The sequence below is a fragment of the Mustelus asterias genome, chromosome 13 (genome assembly GCF_964213995.1).
Source record: "Mustelus asterias chromosome 13, sMusAst1.hap1.1, whole genome shotgun sequence".
In the NCBI taxonomy this organism is placed as follows: Eukaryota; Metazoa; Chordata; class Chondrichthyes; order Carcharhiniformes; family Triakidae; genus Mustelus; species Mustelus asterias.
The window spans coordinates 80535680-80563071 of record NC_135813.1 but is presented as its reverse complement, the minus strand read 5'-3'; the positions used below and the strand labels follow the sequence as shown (position 1 = coordinate 80563071).

The 27392-nt window shown below is 43.9% G+C and overlaps 1 protein-coding gene across 1 annotated transcript in view; it reads left to right on the top strand.

Moving 5' to 3' along the window:
* The window catches only part of dnah10 (dynein axonemal heavy chain 10), a 268946-nt gene that overhangs the window by 3978 nt on the left and 237576 nt on the right, over positions 1 to 27392 (top strand). The window contains exons 3-5 of the mRNA XM_078226101.1: positions 1154 to 1227; positions 3014 to 3122; positions 16078 to 16193. Coding sequence (XP_078082227.1) covers positions 1154 to 1227; positions 3014 to 3122; positions 16078 to 16193 — 299 coding nt within the window. The remainder of the gene's footprint in view (positions 1 to 1153; positions 1228 to 3013; positions 3123 to 16077; positions 16194 to 27392) is intronic.

Genomic DNA, 27392 nt, shown 5'->3' with positions numbered 1-27392 from the left:
GGATGTGGACCCCAGTTCTTGTTACCCATCCCTAATTGCCCTTGCGCTCAGTGTCTCGCTCAGCCATTTCAGAGGGGCAGTTAATAGTCAACCACATTGCTGTGGGCCTGGAGTCATGTGTAGGTCAGACCAGGTAAGGATGGCAGATTTCCTTCCCTAAAGGACATCAGTGACAGGGATGGGTTTTTACAACAATCAGCAATGGTTTCATGGCCACCATTATTGCAAGTAGCTTTCAATTCCAGATTTATGAAGTAGTTGAATTTAAATTTCATTAGCTGCCCCAGGGGTTTTGAACCCATATTCTCATGGCGTTATGTTGTGCTTTGGCACTGTTCTTCAGAGAGGAGTAAATTGGGAATGAGCTGGTTAGAGCAGATGAAGAATCTGTAAATGGGTAGAACAATAAGGATTTGAAAATGTGTAGTTAAATATTCCTGTTCTTTTGTGATCAGTGGACAGTGATCTGGATAATTAATAGGGGGGTGGGGGGCAGATGTTAGGGGAGGTGGGGAGGACTCCAACGTGTAAATTCATGCAGGGTGAAGCAGGAAAATATCTCTCAGACTTCCTGCTGTTGCTGCTTGGGTAATATTAAACTGCTAAATATGGCCAGAGCAGCCCAGCATGACAGCAGAGAGCTCCTGGCATCCAGTCAGATCCTGCACCAGTTGGCATTGGCTGGAATGAGAAACTTGTTGTGCAAGGCTTCACACTCTCTTATTTAGGAGCACTTGGTGACAGTGTGTGTTGGTGTTCTCACACTCACTCCCACACCAACCTTTCTCAAAGTGAAAGGCATTGAGGAGAAACTAAAACGAATTCCTGTTTTGAGTCACGAACATGTTTGATTGTGAAATTAGCACGAGTTTGATTTTAGGTTTAGATATGTTTTCGTGTTTTTATGATTTTAGATTTTTCCTACAACTTTCATGCACTGTTTACATATTTGGAGAAGGAACAAAACAAGAACGGTCAATAATCTATTCTTTTACCTGCAGATTCGTCAGTCGCTCCAGAGGGTACGTTAACTGAAAGTTTAGGGGAAGATACAAAGCAAAGAATTCCCAAAACGGTAGGTACTGAATCCTGTTTGAATTGCCAACACTGTTTAATGATTGAAGCTTTGCCACTGCAATCTGTGTGCTTTCAGGCCAGGAGCGAAACATGGACAATTTTACCATTCCAGCATTTGCTGAACTTGAACACTTTGCATCATCCACTGAAGTAGGTCAGTGTGGATCCAGTATGAATACTGTGACTAACAGTGTAAAGCCCCAAAAGAAAATGCCGCAATTACTCAGGAGTGAATAACACAAATCAATTAGTGACATTTCAGGTGAAGACTCTTTCTCAGATCACAATATCTCAACTGACTGACATCTGATTCTCTACAGATGCCATCCGATTACTGAATATTTTATTACACTCAGAACATTGATTATGGAGTCGACTCACCATCCTGACTTGGAAATACATCAACGTTCCTTCAGTGTCGCTGGGTCAAAATCCTGGAACTCCCTAACAGCATTGTGGGCGTACCTACACCACAGGGACTGCAGCGATTCAAGAAGGCAGTTCACCATCACCTTCTCAAAGGCAGTTAGGGATGGGCAATAAATACTGGTCTCGTCTGCAACGCCCACATCCTGTAAAATGTATTTTTAAAAGATTACCTGTTCTTAGCCTGCTGGTATGTAAATACTGTGCAGCTGGGACCAATAGGAAAAGTGTAATTGCAATGTTATTTCTTTTTGTTGGTAATTTTATTTCCAGCTAATTGGATCCTAATTCTTCACTGTAATGGGCCTCATGCCTACATTGTCGCTAGCTTAGTTCTCTTTGGTAGCCACGTGAAAGCACGGATTAACTGGGTGGCATCTTCAATTCTTCTTCAACCTACTGCTGATTTCTCCAGCTGAGTGCGGCTCAGACTGACAATTGACTATAACGGGGATTAAACCTAGATGAAGGATACCAGTTTGATTCCCAGCCCACAGACCAATGCCTGAACTATCGCGAGGATGAGTGGCTTCATCCACACCCACTTTGCCCAGCGACTAGGATACTGAAGATGGATTCCACTCACCTGATGAAGGAGCAGCGCTCCGAAAGCTCGTGATGCCAAATAAACCTGTTGGACTTTAACTGGTATTGTGAGACTTCTTACTGGGATACTGAAGATAACACCAAGTCAGGAGATCCGATTTGGTTTTCTCTTAGTCACCCAGGCAGATGCTGCAACCTCTAAACCCTGGTTTCCCTACATAGCTCAAACTGGAACTGAATGGAATGAGCAACAGAGTTTGTGTTTCCCCGATACCAATGTTCTCCCACTTTTGGCATGGTGCATAGTGGTTAACCCTGCTGCCTCACAGCGCCAGGGTTTGATTCCAGACTTGAGTTCCTATCTGTGTGGAGTTTGTACATTCTCCCCGTGTCTGCGTGGGTTTCCTCTGGGTGCTCCGATTTCCTCCCACAGTCCAAAGATGTGCGGGTTAGGTGGATTGACTGGCCATGCTAAATTGTCCCTTAGTCCCAAGATGTATAAATTAGGGGGATTAGTGGGGTAAATGCGTGGGGTTATGGGAATGGGGAGGGGGTGTGGGCCTGGGTAAGATGCTCTGTTGGAGAGTTGGTACAGACTCGATGGGCCGAATGGCCTCCTTCTGCACTGTAGGGATTCTATGATTCTTGAACTAGGAACAATGTGGCTTAATGTAACACTTTCCCCTAACACCAGCTGAGGTTAGTTAACTCACTGAACGTGGATGTTCCTGATCTGTATGGGTCAGTAGCACGTCAATCAGTTTACTGATCCACTGAGCCAGTGGGATCAATGCTTCATTATCATTGGAATTGAAATGCTGATACAAGTGTATGAAGTATATCTCGGAGACTGATGCTCATTGTCATGGACACTTTATTAAAATACACTGAACTTTGCGCGTGTAAACTGTGTCCTTTTAATGTATTAATAATAAATAAATCCATTTCTTTCCCTTCATTTCAGAAAATCATAACACAGTTAGTAACACGCACAATGCTCCATGTTTCTCTCGAGAAAGTTCCTCTGCAGTTTATGAATTATGATGCATTCTATTTTCTCCGGAACAGGAGAGGTAGGTATATATTTTTATAAAATCATCGTCATGGCTCATGTGCACTGAAACACTCTTTCGCGCAGAAATGTGGGTCTCCTGTCACAGAATTGTTACTTTATGTTATTAACAATTATAAAGCAAAATAATGCAGGCACTGGACACACTTCAACTAGGAACAGGAAATGCTGGAGACAGGTCAGGCAGTATCTGTGGAGAGAAACAGTTAATGTTGAAGAGTCATCAGAGCATAGGGAAGATAAATTGAGTCCTAGAATTTCACAGCACAGAAGAGGCCATTCAGCCCATCGTGTCTGTGCCGGCCATCACGCACCTATCTACTTAGCACTTAGTCTGTAACCCAGTATGCTGCGGTGTTTCAAGTGCTTATCTAAATGATTCTTAAATGTTGTGAGGATTCCTGTCGCTACCGTTCTTTCAGGCAGTGAGTTCCAGATTCCTACCAACCTTTGGGTGAAAGAGATTTTCCTCAAATATAATAGATTTTGAGCAAGTGAAAGGGGGTGGCGTATATTGGGGGAGGGGGAAAGAAAAACAAAAGTGAAGGACAGGAGAGATTAAATGACAAAATGGTACAAAGCAAAAAAGAGTGAGAATGAGTAAAGTAAAGAAACAATGTCTAGACGATATGTCTTGGAGACCAACTGCCTGAATGTAAAGTGAAAGTGTAAGGAAAGAAAGAAGCAAGAAAAAACACAAAACAAAATGAAGGCAGAGGTTCAGATCTAAAATTGTTGCACTCAGTGTAAGTTGGAATGCTGTTAGTAGAATGTCCTGTCCACAGATGAAGTGCTGTTCCTTGAGCTTGTGTTGAGCTTCATTGGAACATTGCAGCAAGCCAGGAACACAAAGGTCAGGAAAAGAGTATCTAAAGTGAACACTGGCCCCTTAGAGCAAGGTTTTCCAAACTCTTCCAGCCACAGACTCTTTTGACCTCCAAAGAATACTGTAGGAACCCCCTGAGCAACATTCTTATTGTGTTGGAGGCAAAACACAGAAAAATGATTGTTTTCCCACAATAGGTACAAACAGACAAAAACCTAATTTATTGAAGTGTTTTCTATTTATTATGTATATTTTTTTGTATTCATTTATGTTGTGTATGTGGTGTCTGTCTCCTTAAGTCAGTACAGCAGAAGAAAGTCACCTGACTTGAGTACCGAATGGGAAACTGAGAGTCAGTGACCACACCTCCAGGGTGAAGTCCTCTCTCGGGTAGAATCATCTGGAAGCCACGTAGTAAGCATGTGTGGACTGGAGCTCTGCTGCCGGGCAGCCTCGAGCTACAGCTCCTGTGCCAAGTTTCTCTCAATAAATACCTTTTGTTCCAAACAAAGCTGGAAATCTCTGGACGCTGCCTGGAATGCCACAACACGATGAGATGGAATCGATTGAACGACACAGCCTACCTTTGAGTGTCCGGTGGTTTAGTTGACATTGGAAAAGAGGGATAGCTACCTGGTTTTTGGGTGAATAGACTCAGCGAGAGGTGTTAAGCTCGTGCCAGACTCTCGGGCAGTCGACGCCACGAACATGGTGTGGCCAATGAGTCTAGAAATTGGAAAAGATTTAAGAAAAATTAAAATGAAAAGAGTTAAAACCTTTTAAAGAATATTATGGTCTTTAAAGGACAGTGCTGATCTCACTGAGTGAAATTAACAAAGAGGACGGCACACTTCGAGAAAAGAAATGGATTTTCCAGCAAAAATGATAAAACTGCAGAAATCAAAATAAAAGACTTGTGACAGCAAAATTATAAGTGAATAAACCAAAATAAAGTTCCAAGAAAGAGGAGCTGTAGTTTCCCGCTAAAATTGCAGAAGCGCAGGAGTAGCATGCAGATAGAGAGAGAGAGAAACAGCAGCTGTGAGCCATTAAAAAAAGTTGACAGTCTTAAAGCTTAAGTCTTAAAGTCTTCATTTAAAGTTGTACAACATTTAATGAAACAAACACAAGAAGGGACAAAGGACAAGGGACAGAAAAATCGGAGAAGACCCCGGATAGAGGGCAACTCTAAAAATGGGGGTCCATAAGCAACGCAGGACCTCAAAGGGGGGAATTAAGACCGGGGAGGTAGTGGAAGCAGATATAATAGTGACTTTTGAGGGGCGTCGTGACAAGTACATGAATAGGATGGGAATAGAGAGATATGGTCCCCGGAAGGGTAGGGGGTTTTAGTTCAGTTGGGCAGCATGGTCGGTGCAGGCTTGGAGAGCCGAAGGGCCTGTTCTTGTGCTGTAATTTTCTTTGTTCTTTGGGTCACCATGCTGTTGAAGCAGAATTTAGACCAGAGTCATTATTGGGAATTGTCCAGAGATCCAACTGAATGATTGAACTACCAGCCCTGTAGAATACACCAATGAGCTGGAGAAATTGGCATTCTGCAGAGAGGCAGAAAGTGTCCGGTGTGAGCATGCTGAGAAGGACTTAGCAATGGCCAAACCCAAAGAGAGAACACAACTGCTGGACTAGTTAGCAATTCAGGAGAATTGTCGAATAAATTATAAAAGAAGAAAGAAACAATATTGAACTCAGAAGAGTTTGATGCAACTGCAGCAAAAGGAATGTGGCAGTTGTCTGAAAACATGTAAAGCAAGAGAAGGGAAAAGTTTGTTTATTAGTCACAAGTAAGGCTTACATTAACACTGAAATGAAGTTACTGTGAAATTTCCTTAATCACCACAGTCCGGCGCCTGTTCGGGTCAATGCACCCTAACCAGTATGTCTTTCAGAATGTGGGAGGAAACCGGAGCACCACGCAGACACGGGGAGAATGTGCAAACTCCACACAGACAGTGACCCAAGCTGGGAATCGAACTCGGGTCCCTGGCATTGTGAGGCAGCAGTGCTAACCACCACTGCCGTGCCGAAGAGAATGTTATCAAACGTTCTTAGAAGCGAATGATGGTTTTTTCCTTGGAAGAAACTCAGAGAACATGCCCTGTCTACACCAACGGGGACGAAGTAGAAAGGGTCGAGAGCTTCAAGTTTCTAGGTGTCCAGATCAACGACAACCTGTCCTGGCCCCCCCATGCCGACACGATAGTTAAGAAAACCCACCAACGCCGCTACTTTCTCAGAAGACTAAGGAAATTTGGCATGTCAGCTACGACTCTCTCCAGCATTTACAGATGCACCATAGAAAGCATTCTTTCAGGTTGTATCACAGCTTGGTATGGCTCCTGCTCTGCCCAAGACCGCAAGGAACTAGAAAAGGTCATGAATGTAGCCCAATCCCTCATGCAAACCAGCCTCCCATCCATTGACTCTGTCTACACTTCCCGCTGCCTCGGCAAAGCAGCCAACATAATTAAGGACCCCTTGCACCCCGGACATTCTCTCTTCCATCTTCTTCCTTCAGGAAAAAGATACAAAAGTTTGAGGCCACGTACCAACCGACTCAAGAACTGCTTCTTCCCTGCTGCTGTCAGACTACTGAATGGACCTACCTCACACTAAGTTGATCTTTCTCGACACCCTAGCTATGACTGTAACACTACATTCTGCACTCTCTTGCTTCCTTCTCTATGAATGGTATGCTTTGTCTGTATAGCGCGCAAGAAACAATACTTTTCACTATGTTAATACATGTGACAATAATAAATCAAATCAAATCAGAAACAGATAAACTGAATGGATTGTAAAAGGGATACAAGCAAAATAGAATTACTCAGGTCCAAGCAGAAGATTGGTTGATGCAGAAGACGAAAGGATGCAGAAGACGTCAGTGATGGGCAAAGACTTGTTAATGGGTTAAATTAGGGGGGTGAGCAGGGTGGTGACACAGCTCAGTGGTAGAGCATGTGCTTTGGCAGCATGAGGACCCAGGTTCAAATCCCAGTACCACCCCAACATCTTTGGAGCGGCACGGGTAGCACAGTGGTTAGCACTGCTGCTTCACAGCTCCAGGGACCTGGGTTCGATTCCCGGCTTGGGTCACTGTCTGTGTGGAGTTTGCACATTCTCCTCGTGTCTGCGTGGGTTTCCTTCGGGTGCTCCGGTTTCCTCCCACAGTCTAAAGATATGCGGGTTAGGGTTGATTGGCCATGCTAAAATTGCCCCTTAGTGTCCTGAGGTGCGTAGGTTAGAGGGATTAGTGGGTAAAATATGTGGGGGATATGGGGGTAGGGCCTGGGTGGGATTGTGGTCGGTGTAGACTCGATGAGCCAAATGGCCTCTTTCTGCACTGTAGGGTTTTTTTCTCTGAAGAGATTGGAAAATAAAGCCACTGAGTTGAAGGGGATGTGATGGAGAAAACTAGACAAAGCGGCAATTCAGGCAGAGAAGGAAACTGAGATTACATACCAGCACAAGATTGCTGTAATGGTCACACTAATAAAACCAATACGACAACATGGTCGATAGAAAAGCTGCCAAATTGAAGCACTAGAAAGAGGAAGATACTTTATCACACGATTCCTTCACAAGTGACGAACCGAGATTGTGCAAGAACTGTCAAGACGGAGATGGAGCAATGCCTGGAGCAGTGCTCCCTCTGCCGCGAATAACACATATTGCAGCAATGAATTGAGAACCCGGGGGAAGGAACTGGCTCACTCAGTGTTACCTTGTTTGGGAAAAAAAAAGCAAGGCAGTGCTAAAAACTTTGTGGCACATTTGTGCTCACACAAACCTTCCCATAGTAAAAATGGTGGGAGTTTTTGGCTGTGGGACAGTGCGATGAAAATTCTGAATGATGGAACTCCTACACTGAAAGATTTGAAAACTTTGTCCGGATGAACAACATTCCGGCTAAAAGCTTTCAACCTCCTGTGAAATCTGGTGCAACCAGAAAAATCAGACTCAAAAACTTATGGTGAGATTGAGGAGAGGATGCAGGGCCGCTTCTCACCTAAACCTTTGGTCATCACCGATAGGTTCAGGTTCCATAAACGTAAGCAGCAAGAAGGTGAATCAATCACACACTTTGTAATGACTAAAGAAATTAGCTGAATTCTGTGAATTTGGAGATGTCTTGAACAACACCATTAGAGACAGACTTGTGCTCTGGTAACAAAGCGGCTATCCAAAAAGGCTCTTAATCAAAAGCATCTTAGACCTAAAGAAGGCTTTAGAAGATGCGATCTCCATGTAATTAGCAGCTAAGGAAGCCCAACAGTTAAGCTCAAGCACTAAAGTCCATAAGATATTGGCTGAAGCCGGAACACAGACACAGGTTTGAAATTGCCATCAATGTGCAAAAACTGGGCACACAGCAGCAGATCGCTGGAGTAAAGATGCAAATTGCAGGCATTATGGTAAAAGGAATGTATAGAATGGGGGCTCTCTCTTTCTCTGGAGAAAAATAAGATTCCAACAAGAATTATAAAAATCATGGAGCAAATGAATCAAGTGGAAAAGCAAATAGAGGGAGGAGTATCCACAGGATACAAAAAGGATGCGAGAAAGGACCAGAGTCACAGATAACGAGCTGTCACTGCACCTACTGGCAATTGCTGGCACAAACAACTGCTATGGGTCACACATTTTAATAAAAAGCAAATTACTGTGGATGCTGGAATCTGAACAAAAAGTCTGAACAAATCTTTGACAAAGGGTCATCTGGACTCGAAACGTCAGTTCTTTTCTCTCCTTACAGATGCTGCCAGACCTGCTGAGATTTTTCAGCATTTTCTCTTTTGGGTCACACAATTATTGGATGGACAATCATTACAAATTGAGGTAGACACCTGAGCCACTGTGTCATTGGCACTGGAAACTGTTTACCAAGAGAAACGATAACCAGACTTTATTGCTAGAGGGATGGAGTTTAAAAACAGTGAGGTTATGTTGCAACTGTATAATGTGCTGGTGAGGCCACACCTGAAGTATTGTGTACAGTTTTGGCCTCCTTACTTGAGAAAGGATACACTGGCACTGGAGGGAGTGCAGAGGAGATTCACGAGGTTGATTCTGAAGTTGAGGGGGGTTGGCTTATGAGGAGAGACTGAGTAGACTGGGGCTATACTCATTGGAATTCAGAAGTATGAGGGGAGATCTTATAGAAACATATAAGATTATGAAGGGAATAGATAAGATAGAAGGAGGGAAGTTGTTTCCACTGGCGGGTGAAACTAGAACTAGGGGGCATAGCCTCAAAATAAGGGGAAGCAGATTTAGGACTGAGTTGAGGAGGAACTTCTTCACACAAAGGGTTGTGAATCTGGGGAATTCCCTGCCCAGTGAAGCAGTTGAGGCTACCTCATTGAATGTTTTTAAGGCAAGGATAGATACATTTTTGAACAGTAAAGGAATTAAGGGTTATGATGAGTGGGCGGGTAAGTGGAGCTGAGTCCACAAAAAGATCAGTCATGATCTTATTGATTGGCGGAGCAGGTTGAAGGAGCCAGATGGCCTACTCCTCCTAGTTCTTATGTTCTTATAACATATTGGCTTGAAACCCTCTAAGATAATACTCAAAACCTATACTGGGGAAGTAATTCCATTGAAAAGCCATAATGATGTAAAGGTGCAGCTAAACAGACAAACTGCAGACTGGTCCCTACATGTCGTTAAAGTTAACTATCCATCCCTAATGAGGAGAACCTGGATGGAGAGAATCAAAGTAAACTGGATTGAGATAAACCTCATGTCAGAGTCCAAAACTGGTCAACTGAAAACTTTAAAGAACTCTGCCATTGTCTTTAATAGAGAGCTGGGAAGCATGAACAGGATCTCAGTCAAACTAAAGACTAAGGATGAAAGCCAAGCAAGGTGCTTAAATGCCAAGTGAGTGCTGTATACCATCAGGCCAGAGGTTGAGGAAGAATCTGAGAGAGTAGTCCAGACAGTGGTCCACAAACCTGTTAATGTGAGTGATTGGGCCATGCTGGTAGTACCCATGATCAAACTGCATATGTGGTGATTTTTGAAGCACTATTAATCTGGTGCAGTGTGCAGAGCAGTATCCTCTGTCTTTTATCAATGATTTGTTTGCTGGGTCGGCTGCAGGTCAGCATTTCAGTAAAGTTGATCTTAGTCAAGCTTATCTTCAGATAAATGTGGATCCAGATTCACACCAATATTTGACCACTGTTGTTCCAATGTGCCATGAATCAAGTTTTTAGTGGACTAGAAGAAGTCCAGTGCTACTTAGATGATATCTTAGTTACTGGAAAGAATGTAGAAGAGCATCTTCAAAATTTAGATGCAACACTCCAGGGATTAGAAGCTTACAGACAATGAGTATGGAAGGATAAATGTGAATTCTTCAAATCTTCTATAGAATATCTGGGGCATGTATAGATGCAAACGGACTGCACAAATCACCTGCCCAAGTAAAAGCCATAACTGTGGCACCAGCACCTCCAAAACGTTAATCAACTTCGGTCATTTTTGGGTTTATTAAATTATTATGGAAAGTTTGTCCCAACTATTAGCAAGCCTTTACACAACTTATGTTAAAACAGGAACTGGAAATGGGCAGATCAGTGTGAGAAGGCCTTCGCATATGCAAAAGTGGTATTATTAAAATCAGAAGTACTAACTTTGACTTGAAGTTAATTTTACGACTGGCTTACGACGTATCACCTTACGGGGTGGGAGCAGTGGTTTCTTACATAAGGCCCAATGGTGAAGGAAAGCAATAGAGTTTGCATCAAGATCTTTGAACAACGCAGAATTGAACTATGTACAGATAGAGAAGGAAGCTCTAGGCATCGTTTTTGGGAATGTTTATAGCATGTAACAGTCGATAGAGGGGAACCCGTAGATGTAGTGTATTTAGATTCCTAAAAGGCATTTGATAAGGAGCTGTATAAAAAGCTAGTCTATAAAGTAAAACCCATGGAATTGGAGGGTGTGTGTTAGCATGGATTGAAAACTGGCTGTCACAGAAAACAGAGAGTTGGAATAAATGGGTTCTTTTCAGAGTGGAGTACTGCAGGGGTCAGTTCTTGGCCCACAGTTGTTCACTATTTACATTAATGACCTGGAGGAAGAAACAGAATTTGCCGATGATAAGAAGACAGGTGGCAGGGCAGGTTGTGATGAGGATATTGTGATTCTGCAGTGGGATAGAGATAGATTGGGTGACTGGGCGAAACCTGGCAAATAGAGTTTAATGAGTCATAGTGGTTTACAGCATGGAAACAGACCCTTTGGCCCAACTTGTCCATGCCGCCCTTTTTTTAAACCCCTAAGCTAATCCCAATTGCCTGCATTTGGCCCATATCCCTCTATACTCATCTTGCCCATGTAACTATCTAAATGCTTTTAAAAAGACAACATTGTACCCACCTCTACTACTACCTCTGGCAGCTTGTTCCAGACCCTCACCACCCTCTGTGTGAAAAAAGTGCCCTTCTGGACACTTTTGTGTATCTCCCCTCTCACCTTAAACTTATGCCCTCTAGTTTTAGACTCCCCTACCTTTGGGAAAATATATTGACTATCTACCTTGTCTATGCCCCTCTTTTTTTTAATAGACCTCTATAAGGTCACCCCTCAGCCTCCTACGCGCCAGAGAAAAAACTCCCAGTCTATTCAGCCTCTCCTTATAACTCAATCCATCAAGTCCCGGTAGCATCCTAGTAAATCTTTTCTGCACCCTTTCTAGTTTAATAATATCCTTTCTATAATGGGGAGACCAGAACTGCACACAGTATTCCAAGTGTGGCCGTACCAATGTCTTGTACAACTTCAACAAGACATCCCAACTCCTGTATTCAATGTTCTGACCGATGAAACCAAGCATGCCGAATGCCTTCTTCACCACTCTGTCTACCTGTGACTCCACTTTCAAGGAGTTATGAACATGTACCCCTAGATCTCTTTGTTCTGTAACTCTCCCCAACGCCCTACCATTAACTGAGTGAGTCCTGCCCTGGTTCAATTTAACAAAATGCATCACCTCGCATTTGTCTAAATTAAACTCCATCTGACATTCATCAGCCCACTGGCCCAATTGATCAAGATCCTGTTGCAATCGAAGATAACTTTCTTCACTGTCCACTATGCCACCAATCTTGGTGTCATCTGCAAACTTACTAACCATGCCTCCTATATTCTCATCCAAATCATTAATATAAATGACAAGCAACAGTGGACCCAGCACTGATCCCTGAGGCACACCGCTGGTCACAGGCCTCCAGTTTGAAAAGCAACTCTCTACAACCACACAGAAGCCAATTTTGTATCCATTTAGATACCTCACCCTGGATCCCGTGAGATTTAACTTTATGTAACAACCTACCATGCGGTCCCTTGCCAAATGAGGGGAAGTGTGAAGTCATGCACTTTGGTCGGAGGAATCAAAAGGCAAATTATTACCTAAGTATTGAGAGACTGCAGGTGAGTGAAGTACAGAGGGACCCAGGTGTTCCAGTGCATTAATCACAAAAAGCTAGTAAACAAGTCCACGAAGTAGTTAAGAAGCCAAATGGCATTTTGGCCTTTATTGAAAGGGGTTGGAGTTTAATAGGGAGGTTTTGTTGCAATTGTATAGGGTGTTGGTGAAGCCTCACCTGGAATACTGCGTACAGTTTTGGTCCCCTTATCTAAAAAGGATAGAGCAACATTGGAAGCAGTCCAAAGCAGATTCACCAGGCTAATTCCCAGGATGAGAGGGCTGTCCTATCAAGAGAGACTAAATAGTCTGGGTCTGTATTCCTTGGCGTTTAGGAGAGTGAGGGGGTGACCTTATTCAAACATATCAGATCCTGAGGGGGTTTGACAGGGTAGATGGTGAGATGTTTTCACTAGTGGGAGACTCTCTAAAAACGGGACACAGCTACAAGATAAAGAGCCGGTCATTTAAAACTGAGGTGTGTAGAAATTTCTTCTCGGAGGGTGTTGAATCTCTGGAATTCTCTGTCCCAAAGGGTAATGGAGGCTGGATCATTGGAAGTATTCAAAGTGGGGGTGGATAAATATTTGATAGATTGAGGAATAGAGGGCTGTGGGGAAATGGCACAGAAAAGGAGTTGAGGCCGGTATAGATCAGCCATGATTGTATTGAATAGCGGGGCAGGCTTGGAGGGCCGAGTGGCCACTCCTGCTTCTACTTCTTATGTGTTCTTTACCAATACCTATATGGAAGGAAATTTACTAATGGATGAATGACCACTGACAGCAATATTTGGGCTGTATATCGGTGTTCCATCTCTAGCAATGAGCTGGATATGGACATGGGCATTGCTGTTGTCAGTGCACACTTACAGGATGAAATATCGGCAATCTATTCTCCATGGGAATGCTGATGGACTCTCCAAATAACCTTTACCGAACAAGTCATCAGCACACAGTTTGACTAGTAACAATAGTTTATTTTGAAGAAGCCTGTAACATTCCTGTAACCACAGGACAAGTTAAGAAGAATACCAGAAAGTTATGGACATGGTACTTTGTGGCAACACCGTGGGAGCCATCCTGGAGTTGAAGCCTTATGTTACCTGAAGACTTGAACTATTCACACAGGCTGATTGTCTCCTCTGGGGAATGAGGGTCATCATTTTACCACCATTAAGGAAACCTGTATTAAACCTACTTCATGAAGCAATACTAAAACAGGAGAATCCATCAAAGAAAGTCGTGCAGTGTTGGTCTGAGGAATCGGAAGATCTCCTATGGGACTACTTAGAGTCAGTAGACTGGTCAATATTTAAAATTTCTGCGACCAACCTGAACGAGTACACCACTACAGTAACTGACTTCATTAGTAAGTGTGTAGAAGACTGTGCCAAAGAAGCAAATCTATGTGATTCCCAACTGGAAACCATGGATGAACAGGGATATCCAGGGAAGTCCAGGTCTGAGGCATTCAAGTCAGGTGACCCTGACCTATACAAGAAATCCAGATATGACCTACAGAGATCCATCAAAGGTACCAAAAGATTGTACCGGACCAAGCTAGTGTCCCAGGCTAGCCACACAGATTCCCACTGACTATGGCAAGGTCTGCAAGACACAACAGGCTACAAGGTGAAGGCAGGTAAAATAACCGGCACCAAAGCAACTCTCCCTGATGAGCTCAATGCATTCTATGCTCGTTTTGAGCAAGAGGTCAGCGAGAGCACGCCCTCCACCCCAGACGCCTCGGACGAATCTGTATCAGAGGTCACCATTGCAGACGTAAGAACAGCCTTCTCGAAAGTCAACCCACGGAAAGCAACTGGCCCAAATGGGGTTCCCAGACGAGCACTCAGATCCTACGTAGACCAGCTGGCGTCTTCAACCTCTCTTTACAACAATCTGAGGTCCCTATCTGCTTCAAGAAGACGACCATCATCCCGGAACCAAAGAAAAGCCAAGCAGCGTGCCTTAATGACTATCGTTTGGTGGCTCTGACATCCATCATTATGAAGTGCTTTGAAAGGTTAGTCAATGCACAAATCAATTCCGGCCTCCTGGACTGCCTGGATCCACCACAGTTCATCTACCACCGCAACAGGTCCACAGCGGACGCCATCTCCCTGGCCCTGCACTCAACCCTGGAACACTGAAATAACAAAGACACCTATGTCAGACTCCTATTTATTGGCTACAGCTCAGCATTAAACACAATTATTCCTATAAAACTCATTTCCAAACTCCTGGGCGTGGCCTGGGCCTCGGCTCCTCCCTCTGTGACTAGATTCTAGACTTTCTAACCCACAGACCGCAATTAGTAAGGAAAGGCAACAACACCTCCTCCACAATCATCCTCAACACCGGTGTCCCACAAGACTGTGCCCTCAGCCTCTTACTATACTCCTTATACACCTACGATTGTGTGGTCAAATTCCCCTCCAATTCGATTTTCAAGTTTGCCGATGACACCACTGTAGTGGGTCAGATCTCAGACAATGATGAGACAGAGTACAGGAATGAGATAGAGAATTTGGTGCACTAGTGCGAAGACAATAATCTCTCCCTCAATGTCAACAAAACGAAGGAGATAGTCATCGACTTCAAGAAGTACGGTGAAGGACATGCCCCTGTGTACATCAATGGGGATGAAGTGGAAATGGTCAAGAGCTTCAAGTTTTTTAGGTGCCCAGATCACCAACAACCTGTCCTGGTCCCTCCATGCCAATGCTATAGTTAAGAAAGCCTCTACTTTCTCAGGAGGCTAAGGAAATTTGACATGTCTGCTTCGACTCTCACCAACTTTTACAGATGCACCATCAAAAGCATTCTTTCTGGTTGTATCACAGCTTGGTATGGCTCCTGCTCTGTCCAAGACCGCAATAAACTACAAAGTGTTGTGAACGAAGCTCAGTCCATCACGCAAACCAGCCTCCCATCCATTGACTCTGTCTACACTTCCCGCTGCCTCGGAAAAGCAGCCAGCATAATCAAGGACCCCATGCACCCTAGACATTCCCTCTTCCATCTTCCTCCTTGAGGGAAAAGATACAAAAGTATCACAGTCCAAAGATGTGCGGGTTAGGTTGATTGGCCAGGTTAAAAATTGCCCCTTAGAGTCCTGGGATGCGTAGGTTAGAGGGATTAGTGGGTAAATATGTGGGGGCCTGGGTGGGATTGTGGTCGGTGCAGATTCGATGGGCCGAATGGCCTCCTTCTGCACTGTAGGGTTTCTATGATGATTTCTTCTATGAAAAGTCTGAGGTCACGTACCAACTGACTCAAGAGCAGCTTCTTCTCTGCTGCCAAGAGAATTTTGAATAGACCTACCTCGCATTAAGTTGACCTTTCTTTATACCCTAGCCATGACTGTAACATTACATTCTGCACCCTCTCCTTTCCTTCTCTATGAACGGTATGCTTTGTCTCTATAGTGCCCATACCCCTGTAAACCTTTCCTATCGATGTTCTGTCTTCCACAGTTGTTTGTTTCAGATATTGTCAGATTCTCAGGAATGTCCAGGTCTTCACAGTTTGTTTTAACCTTGATAGTACTATAACAAAAATGATAAAAGGAACAAAATATCACAGTTATAGAGAAACCCATACTGTTAAATCGGCAATAATTATAGCTAATGAAATCTAATATTGGATATAAATCTTTCCACAGAAACCATTACTGAACCCAATGACATGAAGGAGACTAATTTACTAATGCCTAAAATGTTGGAGTATGGCATGCTGAATGGACACTCTTTGTTGATGTTACATCAAATGTTAACACAGGTAAGAAAATGAAATCCATAAACAAGATACTGGTACAATATTGTTACAAAAAGGTGGCAGTGAACTGCCTTCTAATGTGCATTTGGCCCACATTCCTCTAAACCTTTCCTATCCATGTATCTGTCCAAATGCCTTTTAAATGTTGTCAATGTCCCTGCCTCAACCACTTCCTCCGACAGCTCATTCCACACACGTACCACCCTCTGTGTGAAAAAGCTGCTCTTCAAGTTCCCATTAATTCTTTCCCTTCTTAACTCAAACCTATGCCCTCTAGTTCTCGATTCCCCAACCCTGGGAAAAAGACTGAGTGCATTCACCCTATCCATGCCTCTCATGATCTTATACACCTCTATAAGATTACCCCTCAGTCTCCTACGCTCCAAAGAAAAAAATCCTAGCCTATCCAATCTCTCCCTATAACTCAGTCCCTTGAGTCCTGGCAACATCTTTGAAAATCACTTTTGCACTTCCTCCAGTTTAATGACGTCTTTCCTATAGCAAGGCGACCAAGGTGCAGTGCGTATTGTAGATGGTACACACCTATATATGCCACTGTGCTGGTGGTGGAGGGAGTGAATGTTTGTGGATGTGCTGCCAATCAAGTGGGCTGCTTCATCCTGGATGGTGTTGAGCTTCTTAGGTGTTGTTGGAACTGCACTTATCCAAGCAAATGGAGAGTACTCCATCACACTCCTGACTTGTCACTTTTAGATGGTGAACAGGTTTTGAGGAGTCAGGAGGTGAGGATTCCCAGCCTCTGACCTGCTCTTAGAACATACGAACTAGGAGCAGGAGTTGGCCATCTGGCCCTTCGAGCCTGCTTTGCCATTCAATAAGATCATGGCTGATCTTTTTGTGGACTCAGCTCCACTTACCCGCCCGCTCACCATAACCCTTAATTTCTTTACTGTTCAAAAATTAATCTATCCTTTCTTTAAAAACATTCAATGAGGTAGCCTCAACTGCTTCACTGGGCAGGGAATTCCACAGATTCACAACGCTTTGTGTGAAGAAGTTCCTCCTCAACTCAGTCCTAAATCTGCTCCCCCTTATTTTGAGGCCATGCCCCCTAGTTCTAGTTTCTTGTAGCCACAATATTTATATGGCGAGTCCAGTTCAGTTTCTGGTCAATGGTAACTCCCAGGGTATTGATAGTAGGCGATTCAGCAATTGTATTGCTGTTGACTATCAAGAGGCAATGGTTAGATTCTCTTTGTTGGAGACAGTCATTGCCTGACACTTGTGTGGCATGAATGTTACTTGCCACTTGTCAGCCCAAGCCTGAATATTGTCCAAGCCTTGCTGCATTTGGACATGATGCTGAACATTGTGTAATCATAAGAACATAAGAAATAGGAGCAGGAGTAGGCCATCTAGCCCCTCGAGCCTGCCCTGCCATTCAATAAGATCATGGCTGATCTGAAGTGAATCAGTTCCACTTACCCGCCTGATCCCTATAACCCCTAATTCCCTTACCGATCAGGAATCCATCTATCCGTGATTTAAACATATTCAACGAGGTAGCCTCCACCACGTCAGTGGGCAGAGAATTCCAGAGATTCACCACCCTCTGAGAGAAGAAGTTCCTCCTCAACTCTGTCCTAAACTGACCCCTCTTTATTTTGAGGCTGTGCCCTCTAGTTCTAGCTTCCTTTCTCAGTGGAAAGAATCTCTCCACCTCTACCCTATCCAGCCCCTTCATTATCTTATAGGTCTCTATAAGATCCCCCCTCAGCCTTCTAAATTCCAATGAGTACAAACCCAATCTGCTCAGTCTCTCCTCATAATCAACACCCCTCATCTCTGGTATCAACCTGGTGAACCTTCTCTGCACTCCCTCCAAGGCCAATACATCCTTCCGCAAATAAGGGGACCAATACTGCACACAGTATTCCAGCTGCGGCCTCACCAATGCCCTGTACAGATGCAGCAAGACATCTCTGCTTCTATATTCTATCCCCCTTGCGATATAGGCCAACATCCCATTTGCCTTCTTGATCACCTGTTGCACCTGCAGACTGGGTTTTTGCGTCTCATGCACAAGGACCCCTAGGTCCTTTTGCACAGTAGCAGGTTGTAATTTTTTTCCATTTAGATAATCAATTTACTATTATTTCTTCCAAAGTGAATAACCTCGCATTTGTCAACGTTATACTCCATCTGCCAGATCCTCGCCCACTCACTCAGCCTGTCCAAATCACTCTGCAGACCTTCTACGCCCTCCACACGATTCACTTTTCCACTTATCTTTGTGTCGTCTGCAAACTTTGTTACCCTACACTCAGTCCCCTCCTCCAGATCGTCTATATAAATGGTAAATAGTTGAAGCCCCAGTACTGATCCCTGCGGCACGCCACTAGTTACCATCTGCCAACCAGAAAAGCACCCATTTATTCCGACTCTCTGCTTCCTGTCGGATAGCCAATCCCCAATCCACGCTAACACCCTACCCCCAACTCCGTGTGACCCAATCTTCTTCAGCAACCTTTTGTGAGGCACCTTATCAAACGCCTTTTGGAAATCCAAAAACACCGCATCCACCGATTCCCCTCCGTCAACCGCACTAGTCACATCTTCATAAAAATCCAACAAGTTCATCAAGCACGACTTTCCCCTCATGAATCATTGGCGAACATCCCCACTTCTGACCCTATGATGGAGGGAAGGTCATTGATGAAGCAGTTGAAGATTGTTGGGCCTCGGACACTTGTTTATGTAACAATTGAATTGCTAAAAAATTATGTTGAAAGAAAATTTGTCGACCAATTCTTTCTCAATAAGTGAAATTTCTAATGTTCAAAGAGAAATATAATAAAAACAAAGAAAAATATATTTCACAATGACATTTTAAAATATACTCGGTATTTTTCATATCGTTAAGAATCTATTTTATGGTTTTTATTTCCTGGCCTCAGCCTATCAAAATCCTGAACTTACTGGATATTTAAAAAATCTCATCTGCACCTCTGCATTCCATTGATGGACCACTGTTGACGTCCCACTGTCAACAAGTTGATGATTTAATGATGCCTTTAAGAAATGTATTCATATAATGTTTCTTGTGAGGCATATGTTTAAAATTCAGCTCTGGTTTCTATGGTGCTGATTTGTCTGCACCAGGCAGCTCCCATGCTGAGAATGCAGGATAATGATTGATTTTAGCTAGGGATGCGTTTGTTTTAATCTGAGTTAGTGCATTTTTGTTTATTTGGTTTTCCCTCTGGGGTTTCAGAGTAGGGTTTCGATTAGGTTGATTGTTAAAAGCAATCATATGCTTATGGGGAGGAACTAAACTTACAGGGAAAAGCAAGGTTCTAAAAGAAGCAAAAGGTGTCTCTCACTCGCTCGCTGGAGGCTGCTGCTTGGGACCTGCTCGGAGAAATAGATCTCGCTCTATCTGTCTCTCTCTCTCTCCTGAGGTGTTCTGGAAGCTCGAGGACTGGCAGCCCAAGTACAAGCACATAAACCTGTTTGTAGCTAACTGATTTTGAAGAGCACTTTAAGTCTATAAGAGGAATATTGCTTGAATTGAAACTAATAGAGATAGATTAGCAGTTAAGAATTGTACCTTGTCATGTTTAAGTATTTCAATTGGTAAAAGTTAAGCTAATCCATTTTTATAGTTAAACTGTATTGTTAAATAAAGTTTGTTTTGATAAAAACTTTCCTGTTTTTTAGTTGAATCACGTCTGGACTAGAAAACCTTATCCTTACACTAATGTCAAAATGGAAAAGCTGTTGAGGCCTAGTTGGGCTTCATAATGTACTTTGGGGTTTCTGATTCGTATCTTAACAACCTATTATCGACGTCCCACTATCAACGTCCAGCTACAGACATCCCACTGTCGATGTCTGACTTTCGACTTCCTGGGAGTTACCATTGACCAGAAATGGAATTAGGCTAGCCATATAAATACTCTGGCTACAAGAATAGCTGGGAATCCTGTGGTGTCCTTCTGACTCCCCAAAGTCTGTCCACCATCTACAAGGCACAAATCATAGAATCCATACAGTGCAGAAGGAGGCCATTTGGCCCATCAAGTCTACCAACTACAATCCCATCCAGGCCCTATCCCTGTAACCCCATACATTTGCCCTGGCTAGTCCCCCTGATACTAAGGGGCAATTTAACTGCCCTCTGAAATGGCCTAGCAAGCCATTCACTTCAAGAGTGATGAGGGATGGGCAATAAATGCTGGCCAGCCAGTGACACTCAAGTCCCACGAATAAAAACAGAGGACCCAGCTGAGACCATCTCCAAAGTTCCTCACGTGAAGCAGATCGCCGGATTTGAACATTCTTTCTGTTTTTGCAGAATCATAGTTCTTCTGGTTCTCTTGTTGGGTCTCTACCCTCCCCGCCAGGTTTGGGAACAGTGTGCTGAGTCTCGTCCTCCGTCCCATTAACACGCCCCTGTTGTTGTGTGAGGGGTAGTCCTGTAGTCGAATATAAGCCTTGCCGGTTTGGTCTCTGTGGATGCTATGGGTTGTTTCTTCATGCTGGGCTTAAAAGTCTGCACCGCCCGTTCAGCCAACCCTTCCGATGTCGGGTGATCGGATGCTGTCCTAATGTGTATGATTCCACTGGAAAGCGTGAAGGTCTGAATCTTGGTGCCAGTAAAGGGAATGCCATTGATAGAAACCAGGACTTCTGGTATCCCGTGCATGCAGAAACTCTGTAGTATTTTCCCAATCAGAGCATGGGAGCTGGTGGAGCTCATGCAATGTATCTCCAGCCGTTTGGAGTGTACATCCATCATGATCAAAAATATAGAACTCATAAAAGGCCCGGCAAAGTCCACATGCACTCTCACCCAAGGCCTGCCAGGTCACTCCATGGATGTCGAGAGGCTGGGGATGGGCAGGAGGTGCTTTTGGTTTTCCTGGCATGAATCACACTATCTGATCAAGTTTGTAATGTCTGCATTAAAGCTGGGTCACCATATGTAGCTCCTGGCTAGCATTTTCATTTTTGATTCTGCAAAGTGGCCATAGTGCGATTCCATGAGTATCGGACATTGCCCTGGATGAAGGACAATTTTCCCAGCACCATTTCTCTACTAATATTGACCTCCCTCAGTTCTTCTCTCTCACTAAACCTTGCATTCTCCAACATTTCTGGCATCTGATTTGTGTCCCCTTTTGTGAAGACAGAACTTAAGTATGTATTCAGTTGCTCGGCCATTTCTTTGTCCTCTACTATACATTCCCCCGTTTCTGTCTGTAGGGGACTTACATTTGCCTTCATAACCTCTTTTTCTTCAAGTATCTATAGAAACTCTTAGTGTCAGTCTTTACGTTCCCTGCAAGCTTACTTTCGTACTGTATTTTCCCCTTCTTAATCAATCCCTTGGTCCTTCTTTGCTGAATTCCAAACTAATCCCAATCCTCAGACCTATTATTTTTCTTGGCCAATCTGTACACTTCTTCCTTGGATCAGATACTCTCTCTAATTTCCATTGTAAGCCGTGTTGTGCCAGACAGGAATAAAGAGTTCATCTAAGAGTTGTCCTCTGAATCTGCCATTCAGAATCATGTATTTTGATTTAGATAGGATTGGGTCCTTTCTCTTCCAGGCCTTGATTTGTCTTGTAGATGTCAGCAAAGTGTCCAAATAATTTAGGGTCAACACGACCTTTTCCAATGCTGGTTTAAGAAGCTGGGCTTGTGGGCGACGGTAGATCACTCAGTGCATCAGCGTTAGTAATCTGGATTCCGGGGCAGTTTTCCTGGAGGTAATGATAAGACGCCAGTTACAGGGCCCGATGTTGTATCCGGCTGGAGGCAATAGGGTATTGCCTTGTCCTCTTTAGAAAGTCCCAACAAGGGTTTGTGGTCGGTTACTAATATGAAGCGTATTCTCTAGACGTATTTATGGAAATTTTTAACACTGAATACAATAGCCAACCCCTCTTTCTCAATTTGGGAATAACTCGGTTCAGCATTGGAAAGGGTCCTGGATACATATGCAAGAACCGTTTGCGTTCCATCTTTCCAACAGTGTGCCAGTACTATCCCAACCCCATAAGGGGAAGCATCACATGTCAGGACAAGTTCTTTTTGGGGTCAAAATGGCCAATAAGTTAGATGACAGAAGCTGTTGTTTAACGTTATTGGTCAAGGGCTTCAAGTTTCTAGGTCTCCAGATGACCACAAACCTGTTCTGTTTCCCTTCAGGCCGACACTATAGTTAAGAAAGCCCACCAACGTCTCTACTTAGACAGCACCTTCCAAACCCACGACCACTTCCATCTCGAAGGACAAGGGCAGTAGATACGTGGGAAACCTGCTAGCTCCCCTCCAAGTCACTCACCATTCTTACTTGGAAATATATCGCCGTTACTTCGTAGTCGCTGGGTCAAAATCCTGGAATTCCCTCCCTTTATGGCACTGTGGGTCAATCCACAGAACGTGGACTGCAGCAGTTCAGGAAGGCAGCTCACCACCACCTTCTCAAGGGCAACTAGGGATGGGCAATAAATGCTGGCCAGCCAGCGACACCAATATCCCACGAATGAATAAAGAAAAACTTTCTCAGAAGACTAAGGAAATTTGGCATGTCAGGTATGACTCTCACTAACCTTTACAGCACCATAGAAAGCATTCTTTCTGGTTGTATCACTTGCTCTGCCCAAGACCGCAAGAAACTCAAAGGGTCGTGAAAGTAACTCAGTCCATCACGGAAACCTGTCTCCCATCCACTGACTCTGTCTACGCTTCCCGCTGCCGCGGCAAAGCAGCCAGCATAATTAAGGACCCCATGCACCTCGGACATTCTCTATTCCACCTTCTTCCTTCAGGAAAAAGATACAAAAGTCTGAGGTCACGTACCAACTGACTCAAGAACAGCTTCTTCCCTGCTGCCATCAGACTTTTGAATGGACTTATCTTGCACTAAGTTGATCTTTCTCTATATCCTAGGTATGACTGTAACACCACATTCTGCACTCTCTCCTTTCCTTCTCTATGAACGGTATGCTCTGTCTGTATAGCGCGCAAGAGACAATACTTCTCACTGTATGTTAATACATGTGACAATAAATCAAATAAAAAAATCAATTGCAGCGCCCCTAAGACCACCTTTGGCGTTTCCATCACAGGATATTGTGGGGGTGGGGGGGTTGTGAGGAGGTATGCAAGGGGGCAAGTAAGCCAAATTCAGAATAAATTTCCCGTAACAATTTACTAACCTCTGGAAGGATTTCAGCTCTTTGGGGTTGTTTGGAATTGGCGCCTCCTTAATGGCCCTCACCTTTCCCTCCACTGGATATAGGGCCTTTGCAACCACCCAATAGCATAAGTAGCTCACGGCATTTGCTTCAAAGACACATTTTTCCATATTTATGCAAACCGCAACTTCCAGCAATCTCTGCAGAGACCTCTTCTAAGTTTTTCAGGTGTTCTCATTCCGAAGTCCCCGTTACGAGGACATTGCCCAGGTACACCGCCACGTTTCACAGTAACTTCATTGCAGTGTTAATGTAAGCCTATGTGTGGCATTAATAAATAAACTTTAAACTTGGGGTAATCCTTGGAGTATATTTTCCATGAGCTGTTGGAAATGGTGTATGTGGATGAGACCCTGAAGGGCAGGCGAGTGTACTCGAATAGGCCTTTATGCGTATTAATTGTGTTCTGGTTCAGGTTAGAAACTCCAAAGTGTTTTATGAAGCCCGCCTGGATCATAAGTTTTGCATCTTGAATTTGGCCAGGATCAGCTTGACATATTTCACTTCAGGTGTGATTCAAAAGACCCACTGGGGAGAGTTTATCAAACAAAATTTATTTAAGAATATAATTAACATGTATAGTAAGAAAATTAGCAAGAACTCTTATCAATTACAAACAAGAAACAAAACCACCACTATAATGTATAACTCTTAATTAATATCTCTGATGTGTTCGAATTAAAACCAAATCTCATAGACAACAAAAAACCCTTTTCACAGGTTTATAAGCACAGGCTGTCGCTCACCTGATAATGGACATTTGAGGCTGTTAGTTGAATTCCGCAGTCAAATGCTCTTGAAACTCAGAATAGTTTGAAGACAAGGCAGCTTCCCAAAACACCAAAGAGACTCTGGCCCAACCCCCAACAACAGGTTTTCTACTCCAGGAAGGCTTTCAGCTTAACAGCAGAATTTCCCAAAACCAGGGAGCGAGAGAAGAGACACTGCTTTCAGTCTGATGTCCACTCCCTTCAGGAAAACAAGATCTTGTTCTCACCAAACCAACAGAATTTTCAAAACAACAGGGAGAGAGGGAAAACAGTTCTTTTTAGCTTGCTGTCCCTTCTATAACTCAACTCAAAACCTGCAGCTCAAAACTGAAACTGAAAATGAAATCCCTGTCACCCGAGTGGCTACAGTTCTTTTCTCCTCCCAACAATGACATCACCGAAGGCTGTGAGCATGAGACACACTGACTGTGAAAGCTGCAGAGATCATGATTAAAAAATAACACTTATTTAAGGTACATTAACATCACAATTATCACATACTTTCAGGAAAGCTCGTCTTATTCAAGTTGGAGATACACAATTTAGGGAATGCTTGGCCACTTGTTAATCTGGTGTCCAGGTCTTTGATTCGGGGCATAGGGTATCTATCAAGTTCAGAAACCCGATTGACTGTGAGCTTATAGTCTCCACAAAGTCGGTCCGACTTATCCAGCTAAAGGGAATGACAGGCACAACCCAAACCATGAATTGTGCAGACCTTATTATGCCCAGGATTTCCTGGAGCTCAAGTTCTATCACCACTTGTTCCAAGAGAGTATGGAACCCATCTTGCTCTTACATAGAACAAAGAACAGTACAGCACAGGAACAGGCCCTTCAGTCCTCCAAGCCTGCGCCAATCATGATGTGTGCCTAAAATAAAAAGTATACACTTACAGAGTCCGTATCCTTCCATTCCCATCCTATTCATGTATTCGTCTATTTGCCCCTGAAATGCCGCTATCATACCTGCTCCCACCACCTCCCCGACCAGCATGTTCCAGGCATTCACCACTCTCTGTGTAAAAAAACTTGACTCGCACATCTCCTCTAAACTTTTCCCCACGCACCTTAAAGCTATGTCCCCTAGTACTTGACTTTTCTACCCTAGAAAAGAGCATCTGACTATCCACTCTGTCCGTGCCACTCATAATCTTGTAGACCTTTTATCAGATCACCCCTTAATCTCCGTCGTTCCAATGAGAACAAATCGAGTTTATCCAACCTCTCCTCATAGCCAATACCCTCCAGACCAGGCAACATCCTGGTGAACCTCTTCTGTACTCTCTCCAAAGCCTCCATATCCTTCTGGTAATGTGGTGACCAGAATTGTAGACAATATTCTAAACGAGGCCTAACTAAGTTCTGTACTGCTGCAGCATGACCTGCCAATTTTATTCTCAATGCCCCGATGAAGGCAAACATCCCGTATGCCCTTCTTGACTACCTTATCCACCTGTGTTGCCACTTTCAGTGATTGGTAGACATGTATGCCCAGATCTCTCTGCCTGTCAATACTCCTAAGGATTCTACCATTTACTGTATAATTCCGACATGCATTGGACCTTCCAAAATGCATTACCTCACATTTGTCCGGATTAAACTCCATTTGCCATTTCTCCACCCAAGTCTCCAACCGGTCTATATCTTGCTGTATCCTCTGATAATCTACTTCATTATCCACAACTCCACCGATTTTTGTGTTGTCTGCGAACTTACTAATCAGACCAGCTACATTTTCCTCCAAATCATTTTCTATACTATGAACAACAAGTTCCCAGAACTTATCCCTGTGCAAAACCGCTAGTCATGATGTGGAGATGCCGGCTAGTCACAGCCTTCCATTCAGAAAAACATTCCTCTACTGCTACCCTCTGTCTTCTATGGCCAAGCCAGTTCTGTATCCATCTTGCCAGCTCTCCTCTGTTCCCATGTGACTTCACCTTTCGTACCAGTCTACCATGAGGTACCTTGTCAAAGACTTTCCTGAAGTCCATGTATACAACATCCACTGCCTTTCCCTCATCTAATCTTCGTCACTGCCTCGAAAAATTCGATCAAGTTAGTGAGGCATGACCTCCCCTTCACAAAACCATGCTGTCTATCACTAATAAGTCCATTTGTTTCCAAATGTGAGTAAATCCTGTCTCTAAGAATCTTTTCCAATAGCTTCCCTACCACTGACGTAAGACTCACCGGCCTATAATTACCTAGATTATCCCTGCTGTCCTTCTTAAACAATGGAACAACATTGGCTATCCTCCAGTCCTCTGGAACTTCACCTGTAGCCAATGAGGATAACAAGGATTTCTGTCAAGGCCCCAGCAATTTCCACCCTTGCCTCCCTCAGTATTCTGGGATAGATCCCATCAGGCCCTGGGGACTTATCTACTATAATGCTTCTTAAGACATTACATCTTTTTGATATCGACATGACCCAGAATATCTCCACACCCTACCCTCGGCTCCTCAGGTGTAGCATTGGGGTCGACGTAGATCTTGGCTTTGGATCCCCTTATTCTTCCAAGTCCTTTCTGGGGACATCGGGGTGTAAAGTTGATAACATCGTACAGTTCCCATGCCCAGCCTGAGGATGCCCAGCCTGAGGATCTCCAGCCAGTTCAGTCTGATATGCTGGAGCCAACCTTTCCCCATAGGCTAGGTCTTTGTCCCCGTACAATGATGAATGGGATTCGAGCTGTTTGCTGCCGATAAGACACTAGGGTCACCATGGTGCCCTTTGTCTGCAATGGTTCCCCTGTGTAGGTGACCAGCCTGTCTTTTGTGTCTTCTAAGGAGCTGAATACAGGTTCAGAGGTGATCATAGGTCTCCTCACTGATAATGGAGATCGCAGCCCCTGTGTCCACCTCCATTTTTAATGGGTGCCCATTTACTAACAGTGCCACCATTATGGGGGCGGCCTTTGTCGTGGAGATGCGGTTTAGTTGCATCATTCCTGTTTCTGGCAGTGGGCATACCTGCAAAGTACAGTCTGCTACTGACCTTGGCCTTTTTCCTAAACAGCACATTCTTTGCCTGTCCCTATAACTTTGCCTTGGCTGTGATTTTTTGCAGTGCTTGCAATGGTCCATTGCCTGGCATCTACAACCTTCTGGAACTTGTTCCCTAGTAGTCTTAAGGCTGTCTCTGCCTTTCCTTTTCTGCCTGATGAAGCAACTTGGGCTCCAACATTGTAATAGA